General features: G+C 43.1%; 1 protein-coding gene across 4 annotated transcripts in view; it reads right to left on the reverse strand.

Moving 5' to 3' along the window:
• Window positions 1-355: 355 nt before the first annotated feature.
• The window catches only part of LOC143294379 (putative transporter HI_0519), a 30,763-nt gene continuing 12,640 nt past the window's right edge, over window positions 356-18,478 (reverse strand). For 2 of the 4 annotated variants that reach the window (XM_076605850.1, XM_076605851.1), the window contains exons 6-13: window positions 18,279-18,440; window positions 14,891-15,016; window positions 13,202-13,332; window positions 11,560-11,728; window positions 7,828-7,938; window positions 4,354-4,500; window positions 3,079-3,259; window positions 356-491 (exon numbers count right to left, since the gene is read on the reverse strand). In XM_076605850.1, coding sequence (XP_076461965.1) covers window positions 472-491; window positions 3,079-3,259; window positions 4,354-4,500; window positions 7,828-7,938; window positions 11,560-11,728; window positions 13,202-13,332; window positions 14,891-15,016; window positions 18,279-18,440 — 1,047 coding nt within the window. In that variant the 3' untranslated portion in view covers window positions 356-471. Of the gene's footprint in view, window positions 492-3,078; window positions 3,260-4,353; window positions 4,501-7,827; window positions 7,939-11,546; window positions 11,729-13,201; window positions 13,333-14,890; window positions 15,017-18,278; window positions 18,441-18,478 lie in introns of those variants that run through there. The other 2 variants (XM_076605852.1, XM_076605853.1) reach the window with 2 other exon arrangements.

The raw sequence follows: 18,478 nt of genomic DNA on the forward strand, positions 1-18,478 counted from the left end.
CTGTTCTCGGAGGCCGCAGTGTCCTGTGCGAAGGCGGTAGATGGTAGTCTGGTGTCTCCTCTCCAGTGTCCTGATGGGATCCTGGTGTGTCTGGTAGCCTCCGTTCAGGGTGACCCAGCCTCTTCGGAATCTGCTGCGGAGGAGAGTTTTTGCTTCCTCATACGTGGCAGGAACGGTTGGCTGTGTGAGCTGGCTTCCTTCCTTAGCAAGGTGGTCTGCACGCTCGTTGCCTGGGAGGTCTACATGTGCAGGCACCCACTAGAGGGTCGTTGGGGCTGTTTGGGTAAGGGTTGTGAGGGAGGCCTTAAGGGACTGGATCAGTGGACCAGGATCAGGGGAGTCAAGGGCCTGGAGTGTGGACATGAGGTCGGTGAGGATGGAGATGCTGCCAAGGGGCTTTCCACAGGAGGAGAGGACTTGAAGTCCGTCAAAGATGATGACATTTCTGTGGTGCCCGCGTGAGTTCGTCGACTAGTCCGTGTACAGAAGACCTGCGGACAGCCCAGCACACACACGTTCATAAACACACTTTATCATCATTATCTTCATCATCACTATCGCCACCATTGTTAGTGGTAGCAGTAGTAGTGGTGGTGGTGGTGGTGGTGTGGTGGTGTTTAGTAGCAGGAGTAGTAGTAGTAGTAGTAGTCATGCATGGAGTATCGACATCACAGCCCATCAGACACAGAGCGGTAACAATGTCAGCAAACATTGACAATTGCGTGTTCATAAAGTGCCTCACCCTGTTCCTCACATTTTACACACACACGCACAGAGGCACACACAGAGACACACAAAGACACACACACACACACACACACACACACACACACACACAAAGACACACACACACACACACACACACACACACACACACACACACACACACACACACACACAAAGAAACACACAGACACAGACACAGACACACACACACACACACACACACACACACACACAGATACACACACACACACACACACACACACACACACACACACACACACACACACACACACACAGAGAGAGAGAGAGCACTTGAAAGCATTTATTCACTACTTAAACTGCAATTACCTAACTTACCAGTTAGTGTTTTGTGAGCTCGAACACCAAAACAAACTCCTGTTCTAAACGACCTGTTATGAAGCACATGTGCTATCATTATAGCTTGACCAGTGCGCTCGGCTGATTGACATAAGATCACACTACAGTTGGGCCAACAGCCCTCTTGGTCGAGAGAGTAGGGTTGTAACCAGGGTAAGTGATGTGGAGTGATGGCCTAGAGGTAACGCGTCCGCCTAGGAAGCGAGAGAATCTGAGCGCGCTGGTTCGAATCACGTCTCAGCCGCCGATATTTTCTCCCCTTCCACTAGACCTTGAGTAGTGGTCTGGACGCTAGTCATTCGGATGAGACGATAAACCGAGGTCCCGTGTGCAGCACGCACTTAGCGCACGTAAAAGAACCCACGGCAACAAAAGGGTTGTTCCTGGCAAAATTCTGTAGAAAAATCCACGTCAAAAATAGGAAAAACAAATAAAACTGCACGCAGGAAAAATACAAACAAAAAAATGGGTGGCGCTGTAGTATAGCGACGCTCTCTCCCTGGGGAGAGCAGCCCGAATTTCACACAGAGAAATCTGTTGTGATAAAAAGAAATACAAAATACAAAGACACTCTCGTTTAAAAACAAGAGAACGCTGGCCATTAAGGAGAAGCGTGAGCGAAGGAAGTAGGGCTCAACTTCTAGAGACGTTTTCCCTTGCAACACCTGTGGGAAGTGCTGCGCATCCAGAATCGGCCTCTTCTCCCACATGAGGACACACACCGACAGATAAGCCTGCCTGCATACTCATCCGTCGGACCGACGGGAGACTCCATCATCAAGACACTCTCCACTATAATCTAAATAGTCGGGACAGCAGTTGCTTCCCCGCTTTGCTGTTCTGACGGTAATAGACCCCGTTGGAGAGTTCCGTGCTGACATGACTCAAAGAGGCGTGTCACATGATCTGTGCTCTCGAAGTTGATTGGCTAAAAAGGCGATCGAGAGAGGCAGAACGTGCGAAACAGAAGGGTTCTTTCTTCGATTTTTTGCTCATATTTTGTTCTTTTTTCATTGCGCACATACTGTACAGAGTTTGTTTGTAACAAGGGGGGCTATCAACTGAAGAAATGGGGGACAGCGCATGTTTGCTGCTTTTGCCTTTGTCGATCGCTTTTGGCATTGCTCGCGATTTCTTGTAAAAGTTAAATACGCATGTGCATGATCCAAGATGGCCGCGGAACTCTCTAGCGGTCTATTGTCGGACACGACCGACTACTATACCATGATTCTTTCGGGGCGCCCTCTTATAGGGCAGAACTCTGATTAAACTTCAACTTCCTGATAAGTCTCGATTAAGCAGTCAAATACACACCCAGTAACCCACCCCTTCCTCCCAATGTTTCGCCACACGAGCCGTGGAGGAGAAGGCTGGTCTAGTCACTGGCTACTAAACACGTTTACAAAGCACTGATAATACGCTGTCATGACTCAAAAGGCCGAGCCCCACCCCTCCTCCTCCACCTCTCTCCTCTATGCCACGTCGCACCTGCCACACGCAAGCCGTGAAGAAGAACGAAGACCTAGTCACTGGCTACTAAAACCGCGTCAAAACAAGCACTGATAATACGCTGTCATGAATCAAGAGGCCTCCCCCCCATCCTCCCCCCACCCCCACCCCCACCCCACTCTCCAATGCCACGTCGCACATGCCACTCGCAAGCCGTGGAGAAGAACGAAGACCTAGTCATTGGCTACGGAAACCGCGTCAAAACAAGCACTGATAATACGCTGTCATGAATCAAAAGGCCCAAACCCCACCCTCCCGTCCTCCACCTCACTCCCCCAATTTCACGTCGCACCTGCCACACATGAGCCGCGAAGAAGAACGAATACCTAGTCACTGGCTACTAAAACCGCGTCAAAACAAGCACTGATAATACGCTGTCATGACTCAAAAGGCCAAGCCCCAACCTCCTCACCCCCCTCACACCCACCCACCCCCCCCCCCCCCCCCCCCACCCCACGCACCTACCTGCCACGCAGGCTGTGGAGAACGAGGCGATGTTCCCAGCCAGCAGAGCCAGGGGCACCATGGAGTACACCTCAGCGCAGCGGGAGGGGGCCAGGGAGGTGTAGACGCCGATGGCCGTTCCCATGGAACCCATGCTGCTCAGCCCGCACACCATGTAGGTGGCCAGGATCCCCGACCGCTCCTGGCGGTGGTGGATACGACGACGACGTGCACAGAGAGAGAGAGAGAGAGAGTAAGAGACAGAGACACAGAGAGAGTAAGAGACAGAGACACAGAGAGTAAGAGACAGAGACAGAGACACAGAGAGAGACAGAGACAGAAACAGAGACACAGACACAGAGAAAGTGTGAGAAGAGCGAGAAAGAGACAGACACACACACACAGAGACAGACAGACAAGAGACAGAGAGATAAAAAAGAGATAGAGACAGACATACAGACAGACAGAGAGACACAGAGACAGACAGACAGAAAGAAAGACACAGACAGACACAGAGACAGAGACACGGAGAGACACAGAGACAGAGAGAGAGACAGACAGACACAGCGAAACAGAGGCACAGACACGGAGAGGGAGAGAGAACAATGGTCATGAGGAGTTATTTTTTAAATTGTAAATTTTTCATTCCTTTCTGTAAAGACCCCTGAGCTCTTAGAAAGGGCGCTATACAAATGTACATCATGATTATTATTATTACAATGATGTTGACGATGATGATAATTACAATAATCATGATTATCATCATCATCATCATCATCATCATAAAGTGAAGCCTCAACAGAAGAACGCCATGTCAACATTGTATCACACACGCACACTTACAAACATGCACGCACAGTCTCTCTCTCTCTCTCTCTCTCTCTCTCTCTCTCTCTCTCTCTCAAAGTATTATCAGGATCCTTCCCTGTTCCGGACTGCGTTGCTTATGGCATCTCGAAGTGAACCAGTAGTAAGGAATGTGTGTATGTATTTATACAAAGCTTTAAAGAGACGCACCAATATGCTTAGCTGATTTTAACTAACTGTTTTTGTAATGCCTTCTGTCAGTATATTACTGTTTCAATGAGTTACTCTGAAAATGTGTGTGAATTATTCACAAATACTGTACCCCCTTCAGAAGGGGCCATGGCCTATACTGATTAAACTATTCGAGTTCGAGTTTGAGTTCTATCTCTCTCTCTCTCTCTCTCTCTCTATGTAACCAAACCCTCTTTACAGTCAATCACACAGGGAGAGAGACACACAGGCATAAAAGAGAAATGGGGAAAGGATTACCGAAATAACCCCTCCAACCAGAGTGGTGTTGGTGGCCTCCAGAAAGATGTCGTCCCCAACAGAGGTCCACGTGCCGTTGTAAACGTCTATGTACTCCTGTAGAACTTTGCCGTTCGTGATGATCTTGCCCAGCTCATAGTATGTTACCTGTGGAAAAAAAAATTCGTTCTCAGTTTCTCAAGGAGGCGTCACTGCGCTCGGATGAATCCATATGTGCTACACCACACCTACGATGTAAGATGCCTGTCCAGCAGCATAACCCAACACGCTCAGTCAGGCCTGGAGTGCATATTATGTATATATTTGTATACCTATCGGGGTGGATTTCTTTTTATAGCATTTTGCCTTACGACAACATGAATCTTGCAATGGGCTCTTTTTCAGTGTGCCAAGAGCATGCTGTTGCACTGGATATCTGTTTATCGTCTCATCTGAATGACTAGACGCTCAGTTTGATTTTCCAGTCTTCTCCTTCTTCATCTTCTTCTTCTGCGCTCGTGGGCTGCAACTCCCACGTTCACTCGCATGCACACGAGTGGGCTTTTACGTGTATGACCGTTTTTACCCCGCCATGTAGGCAGCCATACTCCGTTTTCGGGGGTGGGCATGCTGGGTATGTTCTTGTTTCCATAACCCACCGAACGCTGACATGGATTACAGGATCTTTAACGTGCGTATTTGATCTTCTGCTTGCATATACACACGAAGGGGGTTCAGGCACTAGCAGGTCTGCACATATGTTGACCTGGGAGATCGGAAAAATATCCACCCTTCAACCCACCAGGCGCCGTCACCGTGATTCGAACCCGGGAGCCTCAGATTGACAGTCCAACGCTTTAACCACTCGGCTATTGCGCCCGTCGATTTTCCAGTCAAACTTGGGAAAAAAAGGCTGAGACTTGGATTCGAACCCAGACTGATTATAAGTGTTGTAGGTGCGTTTGAACGACCGGTGTGCAAGCTCCTCGTTTATCTCCACACAAGATAATCAGCGCTGCATAACTATTTCATTATTGCTACTATCATTATTATACTATTTTTATCATTATTATTATTATTATTATCATCATCATCATCATAAAACAGCGATTAAATTTTTAAAAGAGATGGACAGAATTAGACGGGCAGAGAGACTGCTGACAAAATTAAAACAATGCTCACAGGAACCGAGCAAAACTCTCTTCTTCTATCACTGGTCGCTCGATCAAACTTGGCAACACATCCATCTTGCCATCTAGCTCTGTCAAAAACCTTGACAACACACTGTCCGTGTTACAAAATATTATTAGACCTGTCAGTCCTGCTACTGTCCATTGCATCAGTTCTAGGAGGAAAATATCTGTCGAACGATGCAACATCTAGAATTGTGTCTTCTCTCATTGTTGCTCCTCTGGACTGCGGTGCGTGACTCTTGTTTTTTCTTCTTTCTTTCTTTACTGGTATGGAGCAACGGGATATTGGAACGTGCGGTTGTGTGTATATATATACAGAGATATATATATATATATATATATATATATCTTTGTATATATATATATATATGTGTGTGTGTGTAGGGTTGGGGGTGGGGGATATGGGCGTATGTGTGTGTGCTTGTACAAGTAAGTGTTCATCTGTGTGTGTGTGTGTGTGTGTGTGTGTGTGTGTGTGCGTGTGTGTAGGTGTGTGTGTCGTGGAAGCTGCGATACGTAGCCTAGACATGAGTGTGGGGAGGAGGGGGGTAGAGGAGGTGCAGGGTAATGTGTGTGTGTGTGTGTGTGTGTGTGTGTGTGTGTGTGTTGGGGCTCATCTACGTTAATGTGTATTTGACTGTGCTTTCATATCTGTGAAACTGCATGTTGTGGGTGTATGTGTGAATGTGTGTCTTCATGTTTTACATATATTTGCTTATTTATCATCACTGTTGTCTTATTTATTTATTTTATTATTATTATTATTATTATCACTACCCTTTTTCTCATATTATAATTATTATTTATTTATCTATCTATTTATGTATTTATTTACTTATTTATGTACGCTTATCTATTATTTATTCACCTTTTTTTTCAAGGCCTGACTAAGCGCGTTGGACTACGCCGCTGGTCAGGCATCTGCTTGGCAGATGTGGTGTAGCGTATATGGATTTGTCCTAACGCAGTAACGCCTCCTTGAGCTACTGAAACTGAAACTCTGGTTTGCCTACTTTATCCCTTCAGTTTGTTATCATTATTTGTATTAGTATTATTATTATATCATTATTATTATTACCTTTATTATTATCATTGATATTATATCTCTTTTTTTTCAATTATTAATAATAATACACATCTTATTATCATTATTATCATTCCCAAGATGGGAGGCAAGAATGCACTGGCTCCTAGTGCTGCAACCTTGGGGGCTAGTATGCCTTTGGAGAGTATCCCAACGCCGACTGTCCTAAAGCCCTCTTGGCCGAGACAGTGTGGGTGCAACAAAGGCAAGACACACACTCACTCACTCACTCATTCCCTTGACCGCTGGGGTCGTTGGGGGGACATGAGGAAGATGTCATAGCTCGCCACGCCGTTCTGTTGGCAGCTGTCGCGAGGAGATTTGGCATCGTCATTTTGGTCCATTCCTTGACGTTGTCGGACCAGCTCTTTCTCTGCCGCCCCCGTCTGCGCCCTCCCTCTACAGTCCCTTGCAGGATGGTTTTGGAGAGGGTGTTATGTCGTATGACGTGACCAAACTATGCCATCTTCCGTCGTTTATAACAGTCGCCAGCAGTGGTTCTTGGGGCCCAACAAGGTTGCTGACCAGGTTCCGCACATAGTCATTGGTCTTGTGCTCCTTGTAGGAGATGTGTAGTAGTCTCCTCAAGCATTTGGTTTCGACAAGAAACTCTCCTCCATAATCATGTTCCAGCCCAGATAATCGGGACAGCAGTTACCCCCCCTGCTGTTCTGGTGGTCTTCGACAGACACGATTATCTTATGACTTTTTACTGTTATTATCACTATCATTGTTATTATTATCATCATCATAGTTATTATTATCATTATTTGTTGTTGTTGTTGTTAGAAGTAGTAGTAGTAGTAGTAGTAGTAGTAGTTTCTGGACCTTGCGATTGGAATGAACTTCCTTTTTCGCTTCGTCAAGTCTCCACACTCAGCTCTTTCAAGTCTGGCCTTAAAACCCACCTCTTCCCAAAATAGCCTCCCTTGCCTGCCCTTCCTTGTCTTTAGTTTCTACAGTTTTAGAGTTATGCATGCGTGTGAATGGCTGGTGCGAAAGCGCTTTGATGTGTCTCTGCACAAGATCCAGCGCTATATAAATACCATTATTATTATTATTAGTTGTTGTAGTATCGTTGTGGTTGTTGATTGACAGAGATACAGAGACAGAAAGGGTGAGAGAGGAAACTTTCAGTCACATCTAAAGACAGAAAACGTCCAGAAACAAACAAAAACTAAACAAAACTAAACAAAAACGAGCACGGCTCATCCTGACCGGAGTCGTGGTGAAGATCTTGATACCCAGGAGACGTGCCGCTGTCAGGCAGTCCTCCGTTTCGTAGCCCATCAGGTAGATGAGAGGGTACAGCAAGTAGGCCACCAACCTCTGGAACAGCAGGCACACGCCTCGACGTCCTGAACCTTTTTCACTTGCAAGACCTGGTTTTGTCTAAGTACATGATTTTACACCTTGTCCAATCTTCACCTTACGCATCAAGAACTGGTCTTCATTCCCACATGAGGACTCACAACAGCAGATGACCTGCCCCCCTCCCCTCCCACCCCCTCCCCCCCCCCCCCCCCCCCATCCCCCCTACTCATCTGTCGAGCACGACGGGAGAATCCATCATCACTCTTCACGATACGTATGTGCGTACATGGAGCAGCAGCTGCAGCAAGCCAGAACTCACAGAGGATTTCCGAGCGGGTTTGTCCAAAGCTTTCGTTCCTGTTACAGACCTAAAATAAGTTCGATGCTGCTGCTTTCGCTGTTGGTACTACTACTGCAACAAATGAGACTAAGAAGAAGAAGAGGCGGAGGAGGAAGAAGAAGAAAACAAGGACAAGAGCAAGAATTGTAATAATAATAATAAACAACTAATATTACTGTCTACACTCCCGCAAGAAATCTCCCTCTGACTGTTACCTTTTGAAACTTACTCGTGTCAATGCTATGGTGAACGTTTTTTTCTTCTTTGCTGCTCCTCACATCTGGAACAACCTTCCTCGTTATTATCCGTGCATCTGATTCCATTTCTGCTTTTCACTCATCACTAAAAACTCAGCTTTTTAAAAACCTATCTATAGGCACTCTCAGCTTCCTTGTTCTCCAACACCACCCATGTCAGCTCACTTTGGATGTATGTAGAGTGGGAGGGGGAGAGTGGGAGTGGAGGGGCTGGGGGGGGGGGTTGAGAAAGAGTGGTCATGAATGTTTTATGTAACTTGTAACATTTTTCTTTCATGTAAAGCGCCCTGAGCTCTTAGTGAGAAAAAGGGTTGTATAAATGTACATTATTATTATTATTATTATCATTATTATTAATCATTATTATCATTATTATTATTACAGAAATAGAATTGGATGAAGACAAAAAAGAGAAGGTGGAAGAAGAGGAAAAGGAAGAAGTTTCAGTTTCAGTTTCAGTAGCTCAAGGAGGCGTCACTGCGTTCGGACAAATCCATATACGCTACACCACATCTGCCAAGCAGATGCCTGACCAGCAGCGTAGCGTAACCCAGCGCGCTTAGTCAGGCCTTGAGAAAAAAAAGGGGTGAATAAATAATAGATAAATACATAAAAAAAGAACTACTACTAATAATAATAATATGTATAAGGCGCAAAAACTTGATGCAGTCAACTATAAGCGTACATAAATAAATAAATAAATAAATTTTGAGGAGAAAAAAAAATTAATAAATAATTTTTTTTAATTTTTAAGTAGTAATAATAATAATAGAATAATAATAGAAAAGGAAGAAAGAGAAGGAAAACTAGGAAGACAAGAGGAGGAGGGAGACGACGAAGACAAATAAGAAGAAGAAGAGGAAGACGGCGAATGCAAGATGAGGAAGGAAGACTGAGGAAGAAAGTGGAGACAAGAAGAGGAATCAAGGAAGAGGACTTCTTCTTCTTCTTCTGCGTTCACTCGTATGCACACGAGTGGGCTTTTACGTGTATGACCGTTTTTACCCCGCCATGTAGGCAGCCATACTCCGTTTTCGGGGGTGGGCATGCTGGGTATGTTCTTGTTTCCATAACCCACCGAACGCTGACATGGATTACAGGATCTTTAACGTGCGTATTTATCTTCTGCTTGCATATACACACGAAGGGGGTTCAGGCACTAGCAGGTCTGCACATATGTTGACCTGGGAGATCGTAAAAGTCTCCGCCCTTTACCCACCAGGCGCCGTCACCGTGATTCGAACCCGGGACCCTCAGATTGACAGTCCAACGCTTTAACCACTCGGCCATTGCGCCCATCAAGGAAGAGGATGAAGGCAAAGAAAGAAAGAAGAATCACAATGGTGACGATGTCTGAAACACTTTACAAACAGCAAGGGCGACGTAGTAAAGACAAGCGCTGCCATGATATACTACTCCTACTACTACTATAATAATAATGATGATAAAGAGCGTAGACTCTCCATCACAGTTTCAGTTTCAGTTTCAGTAGCTCAAGGAGGCGTCACTGCGTTCGGACAAATCCATATACGCTACACCACATCTGCCAAGCAGATGCCTGACCAGCAGCGTAACCCAACGCGATTAGTCAGGCCTTGAGAAAAATAAAACAAAGTAAAATAAAATAAATAAATAATAAAAAATAAATAAATAACTAAAATAAAATTAAAATAAAATAAATAAATAAATAATTTAAAAAAATAAAGGTGAATAAATAATAGATAAGCTTACATAAATAAACATATAAATAAATAAATAATAATTATAATATATATTATTTAAAAAAATTCTAAAGGTAGTAGTAATAATAATAATAATAAAATAATAATAATAATAATAATAATAAATAAATAAATAAATAAGACAACAATGATGATAAATAAGCAAATAAATGTAAAACATGAAGACACACATTCACACATACACCCACACATGCATAACAGATATGCACCAAGCATGCAGTTTCACAGATATGAAAGCTCCATCACAGACACAGTGATTTAATAGGGTGTGCAGCTCACTTTCGTGGTGGACTTTTCGTCGCTCACAGAGCGAGAAGTAGGTCATATGACGTCACGGGTAGCCCACCACTGTACTGCCTTCTCTGAGTTTGAACTGCCTTTGTTCGGACATCTTTATAAATGGATCAGCTCGAACACGAAATGGCAGATATCATATGACAAGGAACACGCTCAAAGATTAACATAGACAACTAAAGCAAATAATGGGTGTAATCACAAAACAAAATATATCTTGCAAACTTGAAAAAATAGTCACCGAAAAAGTTCAAACAGCGATTTCTACGAATAAATTTCAGCCTTTCGGTGACCTGGAAGGGGAGAAAAAAAAACAAGAGAGGCAAGGCCTTCAAGACTCACTTGTGATGAATTAAGTCCCCTAGCATTAATTACAGAGTAATTTCCCTTTTTTACTATCTGCACCAAAACGTTTGCAAAATAAATAAAAATTCCATGCTTAGCAAAAGAAGTTCCTGTTTGAACAAAAATGATATTAATGACTGCTCTTGTTGTTGTGTCAGAATAAGAGGTCAAAGTGCCAAGTTTAGAAAATACAAAAAATATAAATACAACAGTAAATGCAGTTTGCATATAATTAGGCTTCTTTTTTTTTCTTTTTTTTTTTGTGCCCATCCCAGAGGTGCAGTATTGTTTTAAACAAGATGACTGGAAAGAACTGAATTTTTCCTAATTTTTTTGCCAAATTTGGTGTCAACTGACAAAGTATTTGCAGAGAAAATGTCAATGTTAAAGTTTACCACGGACACACAGACACACACACACACGGACACACACACACACACACACACACACACACACACACAGAGAGAGAGAGAGACAACCGAACACCGGGTTAAAACATAGACTCACTTTGTTTACACAAGTGAGTCAAAAAAGGGAAATGGACACGCGCATGCGGACGCGGTTCCCGCAACAACAACAACATCACCGAGGAACCTCTATGAAAATCAGACGAAAGTGAGTCTGCACACCCTCACTAGAACTGACCACTGAGTCTCACAGAAAAGGTCAGGTTGTACACCCCGGCCCGCTCAGCGAACCATAGCACTGTCAGGTCCAGGAACTCCAGCAGGGCCACGAAGACCAGCATGTTGACCACCACATAGCCCGCCATGGTCAGTCCATCTTTGGCCCCCTTGGACAGCGAACCCAGCATGCTGCCGTAGTGCCTGCAACGTGTTGTGTTGTGTTGTGTTGTGTTGTGTTGTGTTGAACCCAGCATGCTGCCATAGTGCCTACAACGTATTGTGTTGTGTTGTGTTGTGTTGTGTTGTGTTGTGTTGTGTTGTGTTGTGTTGTGTTGTGTTGAACCCAGCATGCTGCCGTAGTGCCTGCAACGTGTTGTGTTGTGTTGTGTTGTGTTGTGTTGTGTTGTGTTGTGTTGTGTTGAACCCAGCATGCTGCCATAGTGCCTGAAATGTGTTGTGTTGAACCCAGCATGCTGCCATAGTGCCTACAACATATTGTGTTGTGTTGTGTTGTGTTGAACCCAGCATGCTGCCATAGTGCCTGAAATGTGTTGTGTTGAACCCAGCATGCTGCCATAGTGCCTGCAACGTATTGTGTTGTGTTGTGTTGTGTTGTGTTGTGTTGTGTTGTGTTGTGTTGAACCCAGCATGCTGCCATAGTGCCTGAAATGTGTTGTGTTGAACCCAGCATGCTGCCATAGTGCCTGCAACGTATTGTGTTGTGTTGTGTTGTGGTGTGGTGTGGTGTGGTGTGTTGAACCCAGCATGCTGCCATAGTGCCTGCAACGTATTGTGTTGTGTTGTGTTGTGTTGTATTGTATTGTATTGTATTGTATTGTATTGTGTTGTGTTGTGTTGTGTTGAATCCAGTATGTTGCCATAGTGCCTGAAATGTGTTGTATTGTATTGTATTGTATTGTACTGTGTTGTGTTGTGTGTTGCATTGCATTGTATTGTGTTGTGTTGTGTGTTGCATTGTATTGTGTTGTGTTGTGTTGCTGTGTTGTGTTGTTGTGTTGTGTTGCATTGCATTGTATTGTATTGCATTACTCTTTTTGTCACAGCAGATTTTTCTGTGAAATTCGGGCTCCTCTCACCAGGGAGAAAATACTGCAAACTGTACATACACACACACACACACACACACACACACACACACACACACACACATACATACATACATACACATACACACACACACATACATACATACATACATACATACACACATACATACATACATACATACATACATACATACATACATACGTGACACACAGACGTACAGGCAGGCAGATGGACAGACAGGCAGGCAGACAAAGAGTGCGAGAGAAACTATACAACCATACAACACATCAGTATCAGTATCAGTATCAGTATCAGTAGCTCAAGGAGGCGTCACTGCGTTCGGTCAAATCCATATACGCTACACCACATCTGCCAAGCAGATGCCTGACTCAGCAGCATAACCCAACCGCGCTTCGTCAGGCCTTGAGAAAAATAAATAAATAAATAATAATAATATAAATAAATAAATAAATAAAATAAACAACACATCAAAAGCAATAAAACATTAATTAACAGAAGGACCCCACATTTCTTTGGGAGGGAGGCGGGGGATTGTTAGTTTTCGATTTTTTTTGTTTATTGTCTTCTTCTATTTTTTTTTCTCACTTGATATCCACGTTGTAAGCGTCCTCCGCCTTGATGGTGGGTTTCCGTTCATCAGGATAGATCAGCTTGGCGAAGGCTAAGGCTGCTGGGGCAGACATCACGCTGGCCGTCAGGATGTGGTTGACTGGAGCCTGTGGGATTAACTATCACGTTCCCTTAAACGCCACAACGACGGGCGCAATAGCCGAGTGCTTAAAGCGTTGCGACTTTTAATCTGAGGGTCCCGGGTTCGAATCTCGGTAACGGCGCCTGGTGGGTAAAGGGTGGAGATTTTTTCGATCTCCCAGGTCAACATATGTGCAGACCTGCTAGTGCCTGAACCCCCTTTGTGTGTATACGCACGCAGAAGATCAAATACGCACGTAAAAGACAATGTAATTCGTGTCAGCGTTCGGTGGGTTATGAAAACAAGAACATACCCAGCATGCACACTCCCGAAAACGAAGTATGGTTGCCTACATGGTAGGGTAAATAAACAAAACGGTTATACACGTAAAATGTTACATGTCTGTCTGAGTGTGTATGTGTGCGTGACTGAAATCTAATTGAATGGCACAGGAAACGAATCATGAGCGTCCAATGGCAGTCGTCAGTCGGCTCTGCCCAGGTAGGCAGCCTGTTGTGCAAATGACCCCGTGTTTGTAAAGCGCTTTGAGTGTGGTCTCCGAATCGAGGATAGGTGCTATATAAGTATCCATATCAAATCAAACATGATACCCAAAATGATAACAGAACATTTTAAGTGCCCAACCCGACGGCTCCAGACCTTTTACAAACGATGAACACTTTGCAATATCAGATTTATCACATACTTGAAAACCGATTATTCAGACAAAGAACTTAATATATTTGGAAGAATACTACTTTGAATACATTTAGAGACAATGTGTTAATCGAAAACTGACATGTTATATTTAAAAAAATAAAATAAAAAAAAAGACGGAAAAAAAAGTTTTGGGGTTTCTTTTGGCCAATGAAGAAGGCGTGTGAAAGCACCAAAAAAAAAAAGACAGAAAAAAAGAAGAAGAAAAAAAGAAATAAAAAGGAAAAAAAAGACCAACACATTCTGGTGCTCCATGACCTGCATGCAACTGAGGCCACAAAAAAAATTTTAAAAAAAGATTTATCACATACGTGGGTAGGTCTACACGAAATAATCTCCTATACTTATTACATCTCCGATATACAACATAAAACATTCCAGCAATTTTCAGAAAGTAGACACACATGGATAAAAGCAACAGTTTTCGCTCTTGGTCACTGAACTGATATTCACATGCTCGTTTAGTTCGGAACAACTTTTTTTTCTACTGTCCTTTAAAATATAATTCATCAATTAATGAATAACAAAGCTGATGCTGATGTTTCTGCTGCTGATGATGATAATGACGATGCTAATAATAATGATAATAATAATAATGATAATAATAATAATAATAACAATAACAATCATAACCATAATAATAATAAAGCTGATGACAATGACGACTACGACGACAACAACAACAACAACAAGAAACCAGCCAACCAACCAACAAAAAAATAAATAAAAAATAAATAAATAAATAAACAAACAATTAAAAAAAATGAATAAATAAAGGCTTTGCTCGGTAGCGAGGGTTAAACACACACACACACACACACACACACACACACACACACACACACACACACACAAAATCGCCTTACCCCAAAGGAAGCAAAGGCGTACAGCAGAAAGCCAGCGATACTAGCGAAGCCTCCAGTCATGACGGCAAACAGTTCTGACTGGGTCATGTCCGCCATGAACGGCTTGATCAGAATGGGAGCCTCGGTCTGTAGCACAGTGGAGCAATACTAGTACGCAAGTTTTAAGTCACTCAGTACGGCCAGTCCTCTCTTCTCCTCCACACAAACCCTCGGTTTCTGTCTGAATGACCCAACCTTTAGCTTCCGTCGTCAGAATTGTGGTATTCTTTGTCAACATTCACCTCTTCAGTATAAGAGCCTTCCGCTTGCAATATTTTGATGATGGTAATTGGGCTGAAAGGCTGTTAACGTCGTCTCTTTCGCCGTTCGTATGGAGAGAGTTAATCTAAATTCCCTAGACTATAGAGGGAGAGAAAGGCTGACGTGGGCTGACTGGTAGACAGCTTACAGCTGACCCCAAAACATTCCATCTAACGTATGCTGAAGTCTCCTTGGTCCACTTTGGTTGGTTGGTTGGTTGGTGGGTGGGTGGGTGGGTGGGTTGGTTTGTTGCTTCTTGATTTGCCTTTTTGTATGCTTTTTTTTCTTTCTTTTTTTTCTTCTTCTTTTTTTTTTTTTTTTTTTTTTTTTTTTTTCGTGTGTTGCTGCCCCGTCAACTGAAATGTTTAAGTGGCATTCTTAACAATAATAATGATAACAATAGCATTATTATTATTATTATTATCATTATTATTGTTGTTGTTGTTGTTACTATCTATTTATGTTATTATTATTATTATATCATCATCATCATCATCAGTAGTAGTAGTAGTAGTAGTAGTATTTGTGTTATCATTATATCATTTTATTATCATCATCATCATCATCATCTATTAATGTTATTATTTTTTATCATTAATGTCATTATTACTATATTATTATTATTATCATATGATTATTATCATATAATTATATTAGTTGTAGTGGTGTTAGTATTTCTCCTACGTCTCACAACCCTCACTCCTTCTCTCCTAACTTTTTTTTTTTTTTTATCAATCCACAGCAAAACTGATAACATTCAAAAGTGACAACTGAATGCATACTTTCATCATAATCATGCCCACCATCACACCCCAGTATGTGCGGTTGAATATTCCACAGAATTCCTCCCACCCCCCCCCCCCCCACCCAGGTTAGTGGACATTAATTTGTCTGTCGTTTGGAGAGTGACATGATGATGGTATCTTCTTCTTCTTCTTCTTCTTGGTTTAAACATTTTTAATATCAAGAAACAAGGTGCAATACAGCGTTCAATTAAGAAGACTTGAGCAACAACAAGCATGAGCTTATATCGTGCTCGTTCATATGTAACGAGCAATACACAAACGCAATGGCGAAAATACACACGTTATTTGATAATGAAAAGAAGGTTGAAGTGAAAGACAAAACTAAACTAAACAAGAAAAACAACAACAACAAAAACACAAAAAAAACCAAACTACTATTACCGCAACTACCACTGACGACAACAACAACAATGAAAATATTAATGATAATACTAATACTAACATAGTAGCAACAATAATAACACACTGGAAAGTGAACATCACCTAAGGAGTAATGTTCTTCTTCTTCTTCTGCGTTCGTGGGCTGCAACTCCCACGTTCACTCGTATGCACACGAGTGGGCTTTTACGTGTATGACCGTTTTTATCCCGCCATGTAGGCAGCCATACTCCGTTTTCGGGGGTGACGGTGGTGTCAACGCCCAAGAAGACGCTCGCTCATAACTAATGTCACTGTCTAATAAGTCACTGTCGACAGTGGGTGGAGGCGGGGGGGGGGAGGCGTGGGGTGGGGGGGGGTCCTGACGCATGCTGAAACAGTACGAGCAGTTCCGAATCCCAACGTCGTGGTTCAGTGCAGTGCAGGGTCTCCTCTGGCGTGTGGCCTCCTTCGTGACCTGACATCGATAGTGCGACGGACGAGCTTGGATGGGGCTATGTATGGGGGACTCGGCTTGAACGACGAGGGATAATGACGCAAAACTGGCGGCGGATTATGGGGCAGCAAAATAAATAAATGAAAGAAGAAGAAGTAGTAGTCGTAGTTATAGTAGTAGTAGTAGTAGTAGTAGTAGTAGTAGTAGTAGTAAAGAAGAAGAAGATGATGATGATGAAGAATTGTCAGAACCATGCACGCTCGTCAAACTCAGGACTATTCACAAAACGAACATCAAGATGCAGATAGCTTCATCGAAATATTGTGATCATTTAAAAATGGGTATAATATTTTCATCTCATCAACAGTCATTTAAGTGAGGATAACGTTGGTGAAACTTAATAATAGTGATAAGAAACTCTAGGGAAAGCTGGACAGTAAAAGGTTTTCAGAGAAGAAACCCCCCTCAATCAAGTGTTTCGGCCCTGAACTCCTTACACTCGTGACTCCTGGATGCCCTTGTATTGCCGCCTTTTCTTTTTTCTGTTTTCCTGGTCCTCAGCAGGTTCGAACCCCGCGCCTCCAGGGTGGTCGCCACTTCAGGACTGAGTCACCTTTTCTGGCAGACGTTTTAACCACTGAGCCATTTGAGTTTGAGTAGGGAAAATTCAAATCCTTATGAAGTTTATTTCCTATTCCTCCTCGACCAGATCCAGCTTAATAATAATAATAATAATAACTGGACATTTATCAGCGCTTTCCTCATTGCACAAAGCGCTTTACAATCCACACACACACACATACAAAACACACTCAGTCCTCAACTCACGATCATGCACAATAAACATATATATGCGCATACAAACTCGTACGTATAATATAAACATACACACATATATACATAAATATACACATTCGACAAACACACAATACAGCATTACAAGTATACCTACACAATCAACTTAACACTTACTTCACCTCCACGCAAGAAAAACGTACTGGTGTATCCATTCCCAATTAACGATCTGAACTCATCGACGGGCGCAATAGCCGAGTGGTTAAAGCGTTGGACTTTCATTCTGAGGGTCCCGGGTTCGAATCACGTTGACGGCGCCTGGTGGGTAAAGAGTGGAGATTTTTACGATCTCCCATGTCAACATATGTGCAGAACTGCTAGTGTCTGAACCCCTTTCGTGTGTAAATGCATGCAGAAGATCAAATACGCACGTTAAAGATCCTGTAATCCATGTGAGCGTTCGGTGGGTTATGGAAACAAGAACATACCCAGCATGCACACCCCAGAAAGCGGAGTATGGCTGCCTACATGGCGGGGTTAAAAACGGTCATGCACGTAAAAGCCCACTCGTGTACATGCGAGTGAACGTGGGAGTTGCAGCCCACGAACGCAGAAGAAGAAGAAGAAGAAGAAGATCTGAACTCATCAAATGAAAACGGGATCCCACACCTACCAAAGTCAGGATGAGATTGGCAGCGGCGTTGACACACTCTATGGGACTGGTGCCCAGACAGAAGCTGAGGAACTTGCCGAACTTGGCGATGAAAATCTGCACCACTCCCAGATAGTAGAACATGCTGATGAGAGCATTGAAAAAGATCAGCGTTGGCATAATCTGTTGCAAAAAAAAAAAAAAAAAAAAAATCGTTTAGC

The sequence above is a fragment of the Babylonia areolata genome, chromosome 19 (genome assembly GCF_041734735.1).
Source record: "Babylonia areolata isolate BAREFJ2019XMU chromosome 19, ASM4173473v1, whole genome shotgun sequence".
Lineage (NCBI taxonomy): Eukaryota > Metazoa > Mollusca > Gastropoda > Neogastropoda > Buccinidae > Babylonia > Babylonia areolata.